Here is a 17157-nt window from a genome sequence, read left to right as displayed (position 1 = left end):
TTCATTTGTGCATCAGTGCCCATCAATAGAAAAATCATTCACTCCAGCTCTATAAATACAATGAGTAATTACTGCTTCAGGTTTTTTAAGGTATTTTTACATTTTTATGAATTGTGTTATTCATTATTGCTTCCCTTTCACACCTTTACTCCCTATTATTCATCAGTGAGGAAGTTCTAAATGAAGTCTTTCATATCATTTCAGCCTAGCTACTACACTTAATGGTGGGCTGGCAGCCATCTTCATTTCCCTCTCAGAATCTGCACAATGTTTTGTCAAGATTATCCTTTTGATCTTTATCCAATGAATGAACCACAATAATGTTCCAGAAGTGAAGCCATGATGAGGCATTACAACCAACTCCTTAACTCCTAATTACTTGAGGGCTCATGAGTCTCCTTGGAAACTGGCTACCTTCTATGCAAAGGCAAATGTGCCGGAAGGACTACAGGAGATCAGCACTGCCCATGATCCCTTCTAGCAGGCTTTTCTGCTGTCTCACAAATCCACAGTGCTTGACAATGAACTTCTTTCCTTTGCCAAATCTTCTCTGCCTCCCACGTTAGCAGACATTCAAGCCAAAAACTTTGGGAGTCATCCTCGGATCTTGTCTCACCCTTTCTACTGACCAGTTGCTACTCCTTCCATAAGACATTAAGCCTGGCTATTTCTAAAAAGTTACTCATATCTAACTCCTCCTCTCTAGCCTCATAGATACTCAAGCCTAGGTCTTTCTCCTATCCTGCTGGAGTTACTGCAATGCTCTTCTTCTTACAGTTTTATTAAGTGTAATTGACAAAATTATATACATTTATGATAGACAACATGTTTTGATATCCATATATATTTGAAATGACTATTCATCACCTCATATACTTTTCTGTTTAATAATATTATCTATTGTTTTAGCAATGTCTATGTATATATAATTAATTATAGCCAGCACATACAATAAGTCTCTTTAACTTATTCCTCCTGTTTGAAATTCATTAGTCTTTAACCCACATTTCCCCATGTTCTACTCCCCATCCCTAGTAACCACCTGTCTTCATTCTGCTTTTATGAAATCAGCTATATATATTCCACATACATACATGTGAAATTATTCAGTACTTGCCTTTCTATTTCTGGTTTATTTCATTTACCATAATGATATTCAGTTCCACCCATGTTGACACAAGTGACAATATTACAACCTTCTTATGGTTGAATAGTATGCCCACTGTGTATGTGTATCACATTTTCATTATCCACTCATCTGTTGATGGATACTTAGTTTATTTCCATTTCTTGGCTACTATGAATAATGCTGCAAGGAACATGGGACTGCAGATACACACACACACACACACACTTCCCATTGACATACTAGTTTCATTTCTTTTGGATATGTGCCTAGAAGTATTTCTATTTTCATTTTTTAGGAACCTCCATAGTATTTTCCATAATGTCTGTACTAATTTACATTCCCACCATGAGTGTGCAAGGATTCCCTTTTCTCCATATCCTCGCCAATACTTGTATTATGTTGTCATGTTTTGATAAAACCAGTTTTAATGAGTGAGGTGATACCTCATTGTCATTTTAATTTGAGTTTCCCTGGATGTAGTGATGTCATATACCTCTTGGTAATTTGTATGTCTTCTTTTGAGAAATGTCTGTTCAGGTCCTTTATAAGTTTTTATGTGATTTGTTTTCTAACAGGTGAATGGTTTGCAAATATTTTCTTCCATTGTGTACATTATCTCTTCAGTCTATTATTTCCTTTGCTGTACAGTACAAAGCATTTATTTATTCATTTATTTAATAAGCAGATAGATAGCTCCCCTCTGATGGTGCCCTCCTAAAAACTTGGCAATGGCTAGGGCTGGGCCATGTCTAGGACTCAGAAACACAATCCAAGTCTCCCATATGGTAGAAAGAACCCAATTACTTGAATATTAATCACTTCCTCCCAGGGCTTGCATTGGCAGGAAGCTGGAATCAGGAATTGGAGTCAGATATGAAACCAAGCACTCCAACATGACATGTAAGCATCTTAACCACTAGACTACACGTCTACTCCCAGAAATTTTTTCAGTTGATATAATCCCATTTGTCTGTTTTTGCTCTTGTTGCTTGTGATTTGGAGTCATATCTTAAAAATTATTGCCCAGACTAATGTCATGGTCCTTTCCCCTATGTATTGCCCTTATTGTTTTATAGTTTCATATTGATAGTAATTTTTTAATTCATCATGAGTGGATTTGTTTAGGTAGCGTGAGATTAGGGTCTAATTTCACTTTTCTGCGTGTAGGTATACAGTTTTCCCAACACCATTTATTAAAATACTTCCTTTCCCCATCGTGTGTTCTTGGTCCCTTTGTCAAAGATAAATTGACTGATTAATTTAGGGGTTTGCTCAGCTGCTGCATTCATCTATATATCTGTTTTATGCTATTTGAATTACTATAACCTCATAGTATATTATGAGATCAGCAGTGTGATGTATTCAGGTTTGTTATTTTTCTTATTTTTTTTGATTATTCAGAATCTTTGTGAATCACTATGCATTTTAGAACTGTATTTTCTATTTATGTGAAAAATCTCAATACAATTTTGAAAGCAGTTGCATTGAATCTGTGAACCACTTTGGGTAGAATGTTAATTCTTCCAATCCAAAAAAACAAGAAACATCATCGCATTTGTCTTCTTCAATTACTTTTATCTATGTTTTAAAATTTGCAGTGTGTATATCTTTCACCTACCTTGTTAAATTTATTGCTAAGGATTTGAATGCTATTGTAAATGGGTTTTTATGACTTCTTTTTTGAAGGTTTGTTGTCAGTGTATGATAATTTTTATGTTAGTTTTGTTTCCTGCTAATGCAATACCTTTCTAAATGATTTTATAACCTTTCCATTCTGTTCTTTAAACAGTTACCAAAGTGACCCTTCTAAAATATATCATTTTGTTGTTTTACTGATAAAAACCTTCAGGAGATTCCCATGTGCCAATATCTAAGCCTAGTTCCCCTGGCTTGCCCAGGACTGCCTGGTCTTTAGGCCCCCAGTCACAACTCTTTTCACACCCTATACTTTTATCAAATTCTTAGGATTCCCTCAACAGGCCATTCACTTCTCTGCCTTTGTTCATCAGGTCTCTTCCACTAGAATATCATTTGCCTCTGTACCTACTGACAATATTGAAAAGTATTAGGATCCTACTAATCCTGCAAGAATCATTGTCAAATGTCATGTCTATGAAACTGTTCTTCACTGCCCCATGTTAATTCTTTCCCATCTCACCATATGTTTTTCTGCACAGCTCTTCCCCAGCTGAATGCATGTCTCCTTTCTCTGTATGTCTAAAATGGCCCAATGCATTGTATACGGTAGGCGACCTTAAGTCTTTACAAGAATAAATCATGTAATTGTTTCCCAAACTAACTGGAAAATCAAAAATTGTTTGCATTTGTCAAAGATACCATAAGATTCTTTTTACTGCTCCCCCAACAGAGTAGTGATGTACCTAAACTAGGGCAGAAATGTCAGGTGCTGGGTCTCAATGTAAAAAAAATGTGTTCATAGTAACAAAAGACTATCAACTTTCCATTAGCTAGTGCCATGAGAAACAAGAATAACAAAAGAATCTCTATGACACATCCCTGCTTCAGAACTCCAGATTACCTGCTAAGTAAGTCAGAGTCACTGAGTGTAGCACCCAAGTCCGATATCAGCGCACCCTATGGAAGCAACTGCCTACCACTCTCCAAGAGAAACTCTGCTGTAGACAGGTTCACATTCTCCCTCAAGAATTGTCAAAGAACAGTAATTACATGGCCCTTGCCCACTGAGCACTTTCCTTTCTGTACCCTCATACTATTTGTTCCACCTTCCATCCATCTCCCTTCCAAATTCCAGTCATAGTCTGAACTTAATTTACTTAAATGTCACATTAGAAATAGCATCCTGATTTTCCTCCTGTGTAGATTTGTTCATGAGTCAAAAATAAAGACTCCTGAAGCCGGCATTGTGGCACAGAGTTTTAAGCCCCCTCTTGTGACATCAACAACACATATGAGCATTGGTTAGAGTCATGGCTGCTCCACTTCTGACTCATCTCCCTACTAATTCACCTGGGAAGGCCGTAGAAGATGGCCCAAGTGCACATCCACAAGCATCTTTTGTAAGGCTGGATGAGTGGTGACAAATTCTATTTGTTTGTTATGGGAGGTTTTTATTTCACTTTCATTCATAAAAGAGAGCTTTGCAGAGTACAGTATTCTGGGTTGACAGCTTTTTCCTCCTAAGACTTGAAATATATTAGCTATTCTCTCCTAGCCTGTAGGGTTTCTGATGAGAAGTCAGCTGTGAGTCTAATTGGAGATCCTCTGAAAGTAATCTGGTGTTTCTCTTGTGCACATTTTAGAATCTTTTCTTTATGTTTTACTGTGGTGAGTTTTACTACAATGTGTCGTGGTGAAGATCTTTTCTGTTCACTTCTTTTAGGAGTTTTATGTGCTTCTTGTATTTAGACATCCCTTTCTTTCTCCAAATTAGAGAAGTTTTCTGTTATTCCACTAAACAGGCCTTCTAATCCATTCTCTCTTTCCACACCTTCAGGAACTCCTAACACCCATGATGGGTCATTTGATAGTATCCCATAAATCTCAAACACTGCTTTTTAGTTTTCTAATTTCTTATTTTTTTGTCTGACTGATTTCCAAAGATTTATCTTCTAGCAAGGATATACTTTCTTCTGCCTCACCAAGTCTGCTGTTAAGGCTTTCCACTGCATTTTTTATTTGATCTACTGAATTCTTCACTTCTAATATTTCATTTTGATTTCTCTTTAAAATCTCATTTTCATGGGAAAAATTTTCATTTATGTCATGTATGATTTTCTTTAGTTCGTGGTTTTGCTTCTGATTGCTTTAGAATAATCCTATGATTAATTTTTTGAATTATGTTTCCAACATTTCATCAGTGTCTTCATCTTCGCATTCTAATATTGAAATGTTTTTGTGTTCCTTTGTGGGGGCTCATGGTGTCTTCCTTATTCTTGTTTCTTGAATTTCTGCACTTATTTTTATGCATTTTTGAAGTTGATTTTTGTTTTTTCCTGTGATGGCTTTTATCTTTGAGCTATGCTTTGTGGCTTAGTGGAATGTCTGCACTTCAGTGAATACCAAGAGGTGTGTGGTGGGTGTGACCAGGGAGTTCTGGTCAATCCTCTAGGGTGGGGCGAGTTTCCAGGTTAACACCCGAGTTGGGCATGGTAGAGCTCAATACCCAGCTACACCCTGCACCTTCTCAACAACTGAATCCCCAGGGTTTGAGCTCACAAGTCACCACACAGTTCCTGGTGCTGAGGTTTCTCTCCACCAAGTGCTTGGGGCCCTACCATTTATATGGAAGACCCAGATGGAGTTCCAGGCTCCTGGCTTTAGCATGACCCAGTCCTGGGGATTGCAGCCATTTGGGGTATAAACCAGCAAATGGAAGAGATATCTCTCTCTCTCTGCCTTTAAAATCAATCTATCCACCTGTTTTTTTAAAAAATGCTGATCCAACAACAGTAAAAAAATCAAAGATTTCTTATGTTTTCTTTCATGTGGCCCTTCTATTTCCTCTTGTACTTCTTAGAAGAGAAACTTAATAGGCTCTCCTGAATACAGATTTATATATTCTCATCCTGTGAGAACTCACAATTAAGTGTTAGTGGAGTGAACTGCTTAGGGTAGTTAATCTTTACTTTATCCATATATTAACCTTCAGATTGTTGAAAATCTTTTCTAAAACCACTAATTCCACTCTTTTGCCATAGAAAGTAGGGAGTTATGAAGAAATGAAATCCTTCTGGATTGACTGAGGGTTTGTAAGGCCTTTGAAGTCATTACCCTGTATCCCAATGCTAAAATGCTGAAATGATGATAGAAGTGGCTGAGGATTAGAAAAACTCAGCTCAGATTTTATGATCGTTTGCAGCCCTTGTCTCAACTGTTGGGGAATAGTGTTTTTTTCTCCATGATATTTGTTGTAGTTTTTAGTGTAGGGTTAATCTTATGAGTATAAAGTAAACTGAAAATAGATATTTATAAAAATTAAGAGTGGGAATAGCAGAGGGTAGAGAAAGAAGGATGGGAGTATGAGCGGGAGGGAGGGTAGGGCAGAAAGTATCACTATGATCCCAAATCTGTATATAACAAATAGATTAAATTTGTTTGCCTTAAATAAAATTTTAAGAAAAGCTGAGCTCTCATTCTGCCTTTGCCTCATTAATAAGACATCTAACTTGGGGAAGTTAGTTTTTACTCCTCAAAGAAATAAAGGTGTTAATCTAGACAAACTGTAGCCTAGCACCAATAAAAGGGACGGTTTTTGAGTTCCATGGTCAAGAAGATGAGTTTCATATATTGGTACTTGGAAAAGCTACCCCCTGAGGATCTTCTTTTTTATTTTTTCCTTAATTTCAAAGTTACAGAGAACTAAAACAAATAATATTACAAATTCCCATGATTTCACCAGCCAAAATTAATAATGTTAGCATTTTTCCAATTTGCTTTCAGTAGCTTTGTTTTATTAAAGAAATAAAACATTACAGATCTAGCTCACGTCCCCTTTAACCAGCACACACAGTCCCATCCTCATTTCAAAGCCCTGCCTGATGGTAATCACTATTTCTTCCACCATATGCTAGGCTCTTATACACATAGGTGAGGTCCTTGAAAACCATCTAGTGACTAAGAGCTTGTCTTAAAATGGGAAGGGGATGTAGCCAGGAATAAAGACCAGTTAAGTAGGGTCTTTTATAAGGTGTATTTCTGTCCACTGAGATCTAAGAGGATGTACACAGAGATAGACACATAGCTGCAAGTGTTTACAATGGTGTCTGGCATACAGCTGGTGCTCAGTAAGTCTTTCCTATTTCTAATGTTAGTATTATTTATATTAATTGTATACCTATTTTGTTGGTTCTTAGTTTTCAAGGATTTTCTTATTATAATACACATTGTTTAATTTTATTTCATCTTTATATTAAAGTTAGATCATTCATTTTTTCAAGTTTGGGACGCAGATAAGTCATATTACCTATAAATTTCATTCTAGGTTGGTTAAGAGACATTATGAAATATTCTAATATGTTTTCAAATACCCATTTTATTCAATGGTATAGAATAATATATGTGAGTACTTCAAAGGTTCATGGAGAAATGGAATTAAAGATGCTAATGTGGGGACTGGTATTGTGGCACAGGGGGTTAAGCCATGGCCTGCATTGCCAGCATCTCATATGGGAGGCAGTTCAAGTCCTGGCTACTCACTTCTGACCCAGCTCTCTGCTATGGCCTGGGAAAGCAGTAAAATATGGCCCAAGTACTTGGACCCTGACACCCACATGAAAGACCTAGATGGTATTCTAGGCTCCTGGCTTCAGCCTAGTCTAGCCCTGGCCTTTGCAGTCATTTGGAGAGTGAATCAGCAGACGAAATCTCTCCTTTCCTCCCTCTCTGTCTCTCTCCCTCCCCTCCCCAACTCCGCCCTTCAAATAAATATTTAACAAAATGTTAATTTTAACAAAAAAATTGAAATCCATAAGTAGTTTTTTCATGATATACCTTTTGCAGAAACTTGTTTTTAATGACAGGCATAGAGGGGACAGCACTGTGGTACATCAGGTTAAGCAGCAGCCTGTGATGGTGGCATCCCATATAGGTACTGGTTCGTGTCCCGGCTGCTCCACTTCTGATCCAGCTCCCTGTTAATAGCCTAGAAAAAGCTGTGAAGGATGGCCCAAGTACTTGGGTCCTTGTCACCCATGTGGAAGACCCAGATGAAGATCCTGGCTTTAGCCTGGCTCAGCTCTGGCCATTCTGGCCACTAGGGGAGTGAACCAGCAGAAGGAAGAACTTCCTCCTTCTCTGTCTTTCCTTCCCTCTCTCTCTGTAACTCTTTCAAATGAATAAATAAAATCTTTTTAAAAATGAGAGGCAGAGGGCTGGCACTGTGGCACAGCGGGTTAGAGCCCTGGCCTAAGCGCCGGCATCCCATATGGGAGCCAGTTCGAGTCCCGGCTCCTGCACTTCTGATCCAGCTTTCTGCTATGGCCTGGGAAAGCAGTGGAGGATGGCCCAAGTCCTTGGGCCCCTGCACCCACATGGGAGACCTGGAAGAAGCTCCTGACTCATGGCTTCAGATTGGCACAGCTCTGGCCGTTGCAACCATCTGGGGGGTGAACCAGCGGATGGAGGACCTCTCTCTCTGTCTCTACCTCTCTCTGTAACTCTGTCTTTCAAATAAATAAAATAAATCTTAAAAAAAAAACCTAAATTTCAGGAAAAAAAAACTTGGATTAAAAAAATGAGAGGCAGAGACGAGAGAGACAGACAGACAGACAGACAGAGAAACGTGCCCCCATCTGCTGGTTTACTTTCCAAATGCTCACAATTTCCAGGGATCCAACTACTTGAGCAACCACCTACTCTCTCCCAGGGTCTTCATTGGAAAGAAACTGGAATTGGGGGCTGGAGTCAGGAATCAAACCCTGGCACTCTGATATGGGATGCAGGCATACTAATCACTAGGCCAAATGCTGACCTCCTGTAAACTTTATGAAAATGCTTTGTGTGTTTTTGACTCTATACTAATATGTATATGAATGTTTTATTACTATATTATTACAGATTACATGCATTCATATTTCATACATTATATATTTATAGTTTATAAAATTTAATGAATTTATTTTATATATTATGTAGTTATGTAGTATATATAAAATGCATTTTTAGAACAAAATATATGTATGGTAAAACTTCTGTGTTAGCTATAATAAGTTAAATCATATAAAATGTTTTGTTAGTCAAAAATCAAACATTTGCAAACTATGCAACAGATAAAGTGTTGATAACCAGAATCTACAAAGAAATCAAGAAACTCCACAACATCAAAACAAACAATCCACTTAAGAGATGGGCCAAAGACCTCAACAGACATTTTTCAAAAGAGGAAATCCAAATGGCCAACAGACACATGAAAAAATGTTCAGGATCACTAGCAATCAGAGAAATGCAAATCAAAACCACAATGAGGTTTCACCTCACCCCGGTGAGAATGGCTCACATCCAGAAATCTACCAACAATAGATGCTGGAGAGGATGTGGGGAAAAAGGGACACTAACCCACTGTTGGTGGGACTGCAAACTGGTTAAGCCACTATGGAAGTCAGTCTGGAGATTCCTCAGAAACCTGAATATAACCCTACCATTCAACCCAGCCATCCCACTCCTTGGAATTTACCCAAAAGAAATTAAATTGGCAAACAAAAAAGCCATCTGCACATTAATGTTTATTGCAGCTCAATTCACAATAGCTAAGACCTGGAACCAACCCAAATGCCCATCAACAGTAGACTGGATAAAGAAACTATGGGACATGTACTCTATGGAATACTATACAGCAGTCAAAAACAATGAAACCCAGTCATTTGCAACAAAATGGAGCAATCTGGAAAGCATCATGCTAAGTGAATTAAGCCAGTCCCAAAGAGACAAATATCATTTGTTTTCCCTGATCGGCGACAACTAACTGAGCACCAAAGGGTAACCTGTGGAAGTGTAATGGACACTATGAGAAACAGTGACTTGATCAGCTATGGTGCTGACTGTTGATGTACAATGTAACACTTTATCTATTTTAGTATTTTTTTTGTAAACTTTGTAATTAACACACAATTATTCTGAGGTGTCTAAATCTTAACTGAAAAGTGATCCCGGTTAAATATAAGAATGAGAAAAGGAGAGGGAGGAGATGTATAATAGGGGACATGCTCAATTGGATTTGCCCCAAATGATGAAGTTAGAAAAGTTCCAGGGGATTCCAATACAATCCCATCAAGGTGGCATGTACCAATGCCATCTCACCAGCCCAGGTGATCAATTTCAGTTCACAACTGATCACACTGATAGGCCTAAGAGTCAAAGGAATCACACAAACAAGATTAATGTCTGCTAATACTAACTGATAAAAAAAAGGGGGGGAGAGAAGGATCCAACATGGGAAGGGGGAGACACAGCAGACTCATAGAATGGCAGATGTCCTAAATAGCACTCTGGCCTCAGAATCAGCCCTTAAGGCATTCGGATCTGGCTCAAGAGCCTATGAGAGTATTTTAGGCATGGAAAGCCAAGACACGCTGGGAAAAAAAAAAAGATGAAGAAGAAGAAGACCTAAATGAAGGATCTCAGCGAGTGTGATCCCAGTGGAAAGAACGGGGCCATCAAGGTAGGAGGTAACTTTCTCTGAAGGGAGGAGAGAACTTCCACTTTGACTATGGCCTTGTCGGAATAGGATCGAAGTCGGCGAACCCTAAAGGCTTCCATAGCCTTGGCAACTCATGGCTAGAGCCTAGGGAGATTACTGATGCCATAAACAAGAGTGTTAAATTGGTAAATCAACATCAGGAGTCACTGTGTACTTGCGTCCCATGTGGGACCTGTCCTTAATAGGTTGTCAAAGGTGAAGTAATGATATAGCTAGTACTGAAACAGTGTTTTTACACTTTGTGTTTCTGTGTGGGTGCAAACTGATGAAAGCTTTCCTTAGTATATACTGAATCGATCTTCTGTATATAAAGATAATTGAAAATGAAAAAAAAAAAAAAACCTTGGTTTTAAATTGGAAATTACATAGAAAAATAATCAATCTTTTTTTTTATTTATTTAATGAATATAAATTTCCAAGGTACAGCTCATGGGTTACAATGGCTTCCCCCTCCCAAAACTTCCCTCCCACCCACAACCCTCCCCTTTCCCGCTCCCTCTCCCCTTCCAATCACATCATGATTCATTTTCAATTCTCTTTATATACAAAAGATCAGTTTAGTATAAATTGGGTAACGATTTCAACAGTTTGCCCCCATATAGCAACACAAAGTGAGAAAAAAAAAAGAAAAAAAAACAAAAAATACTTTTTAAAAAAATATCTTGCAGAATCTCGGTCATTAATGTGATGTACACTGTTATTTAATGCTATAACTAGTACTCCAACAGTATTTTTTTCATTTTGTGTTGCTATGGGAGGACAAACTGTTGAAATCTATATATATACTAAACTGATTTTCTATATATAAAGAGAATTGAAAATGAATCTTGATGGGAATGGAAGGGGAGAGCGAGTGGGAGGGGGGGAGGGTTGTGGGTGGGGGTAAAGTTGTGTGGGGGGGGAGCCTTTGTAATCCATGAGCTGTACTTTGGAAATTTATATTCACTAAATAAAAAAATTTTAAAAAAATCAAACATTGAAAATTTCATGTGATACATCCTAAATTATCTCTGATGTAAAACATCATAAGCATAAATAAAATGCATTCTATAAATTTACAATGATCTTTAAAAAGGGTAGTCAAGCCATGCAGGGTTGAACATTGCTTTGATAGTTTTTAAATATTTTTATTACTTGTCAATACAAATTTGTCTGTGTTGGGGCTATTCAGAGAGTTCCTAACAGCAGCAAAGCAGCCTCTAGCTTCCAAGTCTTTCCAGGGGTGGTTCTCTATGCCAAGTATACTATTCTGCGTGGCTCACTGGCAGCCAATATCTTTCACGTATCTGTTCAGATAAGTGGGAAGTGAGAATTTACTGGTTCTTGTATGGAGTCCAGAAATATCTGTGGCTTAATAACCCTCCCCTCACCATCTCCAAACACAAATCCCAGAATTTGAACACTGTTTTTCCTTTCTCCCAACCTCAAACTCATCCCTGTCTACCCACTGAACTCCACCCGCATCCAGATCTGTTTTCAGGAGAAACTTAAATAGAAGGGGGGAAATTTCTCCTCCATCTTCCATTGCAGCAGCCCTACGCCCTCCCCTCCACTCCTCTCTTCATATGTGTTTTCACATGAGGCACCTGCCCTGGGCCACTGTCAACAGTACATATAGTTCCTGAAGGGGGCACTATGTACAGCCAAGCTGGCTCAAGGCAGCTTAATAATAAAAAGCTTCACTCCACAATGCTGGCCTCACCTTTTATCCTCTGGGAAATGAGTATGGTTATAGGACACCGCATAATGTTAGAGGATTAAATATGTGTCACTATACCCCTGTACTGATTGCCCTTGCATTGAAGGGAGCATATTTTTACTATCTCCATTATTTGTAGTTATATTAAAATCATAACATAATACTAGTTAAGCAGGAAGCATGACCAGGAAGATTTGCGTTATGCTTTAGTGTTTGTAATTAGGGATAATTATGGTGCGATCATTATAATTTGTTCTTATATTACTATTTATATTATCTATTTACATTAGAGCACTAATTATTATAATTAAGGTGATAATTAAATGGTTATAGCATTAATCATTATTGTAATCAATATAGTAATTATCTTAACTATTATTTTATGTATAAGGATTAACTACAAGTACTACAGCAAGTGCAATAGTTTTAATTCATAACTTACTAATAAAAGCTAATAATAAATTCTATATTGCTAGAAGCCTCATGTTTCCTTTTTATCTCATCAGAATCAGTATAAGTAACGCATTAATGCAGTTACTTGTGTTACTCTAATACTGAAAAAAAAAAACCATAGTAACTACCATTCCTGATAACCCTAGTGTGGTCTTTTCCTTACTGGGAGATGGAATAAGTACAGCACATTATTTATACTATTATTATTATTTCTAATGCTACTTTAGTATCTAGTCTAATAATGGATACGAATATAAGAATATGACATTATCTACTGCCTGTGAAATGAAGATGATTTGAGGATATTGGTAATTTATATTATGTAGATATAATAATCATAATTCATACCACTCTGAAGAAGCTTGGCATATATCTGTAAAACATACATAATTATATTATTTATATTATTTGCATTTATATGATTATCATAATTGCAATTAATACCACTATAGTATGAGGAATGAAGGTTTCTAATAAATAGGGAGAAATTCACATCTTACAGTGTTTTATCAAGTTTAAATGACTTAGAACCTAACACATAGCAGTAATGATGCTAATATTACTAATAAGAGACTTCTGTTGTCCCTGATTGTGTATCAGACTTTGCTTTAGGTGCTTTATATGCATTGACTCATTTACTCTTCAAAACAGCCCTGTACAATGACTATCATAAATATCCCCAGTTTACATTTGAGGAAATGGAGAAAGAGTTTAAATGCCTTTCCTGAGGTTCCACAACCAGTCTGATGCCAAGTTTGGTTCTCTTAACACTCCTACATTCATGTGTACTAATGAGAACTGTCTTATGAATAGTTTTTACCCAAGTTATAACATTCCTATGATACATTAGTGAAGAATGAAGGTTTCTCATTTTACCATTTATAAGATACATTTCATATGACAGGCAGTGGCTGATACTGGAGATTCTGGTATTGGATCCAGCCACAGAATAGTTAAGAATTACTCTCTCCCTGCTGATGTTGGAAAACTCAGGTGAAGTAGCTCAAGCCAAAAGTCCCTGGTGTAGTGCTGGTGTGCAATGAATGCTTCTTAAAGACTCGTTATTCATTCAATATGGTTCTTAGCTTCCTAGTAGTTCAGGTAAAAAGAGTAAACAAAATTTAAAAAGGGGGGGAAAAAGCAAAGGAAGATACTATTCCTCCCTGATAAAAGAAAGCCACATCATGTCAATAGCCTGCCTCTCTCTCTCTCTCTCTCTCTCTCTCTCTCTCTTTTTTTTTTTTTTTTGGTATGGCTATTTATGTAGCTAGTATTTGACATCACAGTGGCGTAAGGCTTCCGGTCAGCAGGTGTCCAATGCAGTAAATACGTGGATAGGGTCATGCATAATCAATATGACCTAGAAGACTACCAAGTGAGTTTCCATTCCTAGGGGGATGAAAGGATGAATGATGATGATGGTGATGATAATGATGATTATGATGATAATGATGATGGTGTCATCTCCGTGAAGAGTTGAAAGACAGAAAAGGGGATATTTGTTAATGGCATAGACCCTCATAGGAAGGCACTGGAGGAAAGAGTTCTCTGTAGAAGTGGTAGGGAGGTGAAAGACTTAGAAAAGTATTGACAGGAAGTGTGTTTAAGGATCATTTAGAATTCCAGATATACCATTTCAGCCTCAGTTCCACATGCTAGTAGAAGGCTGGAAGAGAGAGCACTAGAGGGAAAAACAGAGGAGATATGTTTTATCTGGGCATGCCCACTCGGGCCAGGCTATGGCTTCTTATTGGTGCATATTAATCCACCCCTGAGCATAAGCATCCTGTAGAAATCTTATGAATAACAAAGCCCAGACTGCCAGGGTTAGGGTCATTGGAACAGGGATCCTTAGGTTCAATATCCCTTCCCCCCACCAGAACAAGTGGCCTGACCAACTTATGCCCCTCCTCCAAGAAAAACTCTCCTTCTTCTAGAAAACTTGAGTTAGATGCCAGAGATTCCATTATTCTGTTGGTCTCTGCTTTGCTTCCAGCTCTGTTCGGAGCAAATGTTGAGCAAACCTGCAGTTGTTACTCACTATCTATAGGTCATTTAATGTGATTTACTTAGACTTGGGTGAGCCTGGGGTGGTGGTGGGGGGGCACCAGAGATGTTTCTAAGCACATTGGTTTCACCATGAAAATTCCAGTAGGGCAAATAATGGCTTCATGTATGTAGCTGGATGGGGAGAATGACTATATACTCTGCTTTTAGGAGACTTGAGGTTAGGGGAATCTTAAGTCTTAGAATTGTAAGGGCCCAATTCCATTTCTTCCTCCTTCCATTCTCACCCCCAGTTATTGGAGTTTAGCTTCTGGGCCCATCAACATCAACTAGACCACAAATTTTTAAAAGGTTACCATGGCCAGGGTATGCCTATCAGCTTCCTGTATCCAACTTTCCAACTAAAGTACAAGCTCTGGGAATCTGCTTTGGCTGAAGGAATGAGGTAGGTCTTTGTAGCATGATTTTCTTATAGCAATACTAATTCCCCACCTCTCAACCACATAAACACTCTTGTAGTGGGCAGGGGTTTGAAGAGTAACCACCATCACCGCCAATGTCTCATCATCCTGCCCAGAACCTGTGAATACAGTATCACTTCAGTGACACTATTATGTTCTCTGGCACAGTTGCCCTGAAAACAGCAAGACTAAACAAGTGGGCCTGACCTAATCACATAGGTGCTAGAAAGCAAAGAGCTTTCTCCAACCACAGGAGAAAGGAAAGTTAGAGAAATTGGAAGTTTGAAAAGGATTCCACACACAGGAGCAGGCTTTGAAGATGACGCAGGACATAAGAAAGAATGCAAGCAACTTCTAGGAACAGAGAGAGTGGAGCCTGGCTAACAGTAGGCAAGGAAACAGGAATCATTCCTGTAATCATCAGGCACCGGGTTCTGCCAACAACTTGCATGAGCTTGGAAGAGGAGTCTTCCCAGAGGCCGCATAGAAGAGCTCAAACTGGTCAATAGTTGCCTTAGGCCTTGTGCAGCCCTAAGCTGAGAATTTAGGTGAATTCATCCAGACTTCTGACCTACAAAACTGTGAGCTAGTAAGTAGGTGTTTTAAGCTGCCAAATTTGTGGTAATTTACTATCTTATCAACAGAATTAATGTAAATTCTTAATCCCCTCCCTCTCTCCTCCCATCAATATCAGGGCCCCTAGGGAGCCCCACCACACACACCCCCCCCTCCAGCCACACACACACAGACACACACATCCATTTCTCTCCTCATCCATCCGGGAGGATGGCTAGTTTTGCCTGTAATGTAATGGCTCCAGTCTCTTGCTCTTGCTGCCTTTGCTCTGCTCAAATCCTTTGTCTTCCACACATGCCAGAGTTTTCCCCCAGGACTGGCCAAGCACAGGTGATTCTCTCCTCATCCCGTCCACATGGCCTTCAAGCCAGAGAAGCGGTTCGGTTTAGAGCAATCTGAGATTTCAGTCTGCCACATCATGAGTCCTCTGGAAATCCTTCCTGAAGCGTGAATCACTAGTGATAGAGGTGGCCAGGGAGTGGCATCCCCTGTGCTCATGGCACTTGCCTCTACCTTTCTGAGTCTGTATGCTTCAGGCAGACAGAAGCAGATAAGCAGGCCAAGTGAGTTGAGGCAAAGATTAGAGGGAGTGTGCTTAGCATAGTCTTTCCCAGTCCACCAACCTCTTGCACACAATTCCCCCAGGCAATGTTTGCCTATTTTAGTTGTTACTGAACTTAAGGGGTTTAAAACCTGAACAGGAACAAAGAGGGAATTCAGGACAGATGTCCCAAGGTATGCTCCCAGATCCCCTTTCCCCACAGATCTCCAAAAGTACAGGGCAGTGAGAAAAGGTTGTTGTTCAGAATCCAAACCCAGCCTTATCTCCTGTGTTGCAGGAGGATGAGGGCTAGAGAGACCAAAGCAGGGTAGGGAAGAAGCCAGCCTGAGAGTGAGCTGCTTTCTCTGGTACCCACCACGCACCTCAGCTTTTCCTTCACTTCTGCAGTCCTGCTCCCTCTATCCTTGTCTGTGACCATTTTCAGTGCCATGTGACTCTTCTGCATTACCCATCCACAGATGTCATACTGCAAGCAACTCCTTTCCATGAATCTCTTCCCACTGCAGAACCCACAAGTCTCCATCATAGGCTCTGTAGGGACACCTTGGGGAGACCTGCTGGAACCGGTTGACCTCTAGAGACAACACAACTTCCCTTTTGAAAGGGGGACATTTGGTTTGGATTCTGAAACCTAATGGGTAAATTCCCAGGAGGTTTGGGCACCTTGTTTTTCTAAGTAGAGGTGGGGTATAATAGGTCTGAAATTATTCCAAACCCTGAATTTTCTTATTTAACTTCCCTTGTATCTTTTGTCTGACTCTTGGTGGCTCAGCAACTCCATAAAAGAATGTGAACTTTCTCCAGGGGAAGTTTCTGCCAGTCTCTCCTTGTTCCTCATAGCTTCCATCACTGGCTCTGTCCAATGCTGTGTGTGTGACTTCTGGCCCCACTACCTGAACATCTCTGAACTCCATTTCAAAATATATTTAGAGAAGCAGGGCTTCCTCAAATCTTCATGAAGTCTAGGTTTTCTTTGAGCCTTTTTAATATGCTTAACCTATTCTAAGAGACTCTTAAATGGCATGAGATACTCAAAAAATGTAGTAAACAAATTTCTAGACAGGGAGTATAGTATGGGGTTAAGGATTTGGCCCT

At 39.0% G+C, this 17157-nt stretch overlaps 1 protein-coding gene across 1 annotated transcript in view; it reads right to left on the bottom strand.

The window, feature by feature from the left end:
* Positions 1 to 16585, bottom strand: part of IL1RAPL2 (interleukin 1 receptor accessory protein like 2) — a 653603-nt gene extending 637018 nt beyond the window's left edge. The window contains exons 1-3 of the mRNA XM_062183034.1: positions 16425 to 16585; positions 16124 to 16350; positions 14945 to 15043 (exon numbers count right to left, since the gene is read on the bottom strand). Of these exons, the coding sequence (XP_062039018.1) occupies positions 14945 to 15043; positions 16124 to 16350; positions 16425 to 16585 (487 nt within the window). The remainder of the gene's footprint in view (positions 1 to 14944; positions 15044 to 16123; positions 16351 to 16424) is intronic.
* Between the last annotated feature and the right edge of the window lie 572 nt (positions 16586 to 17157).

This window comes from Lepus europaeus, chromosome X (assembly GCF_033115175.1).
Source record: "Lepus europaeus isolate LE1 chromosome X, mLepTim1.pri, whole genome shotgun sequence".
In the NCBI taxonomy this organism is placed as follows: Eukaryota; Metazoa; Chordata; class Mammalia; order Lagomorpha; family Leporidae; genus Lepus; species Lepus europaeus.
Note: the sequence above shows the minus strand (reverse complement) of the source record. Positions and strands in the feature narration are given on the sequence as shown.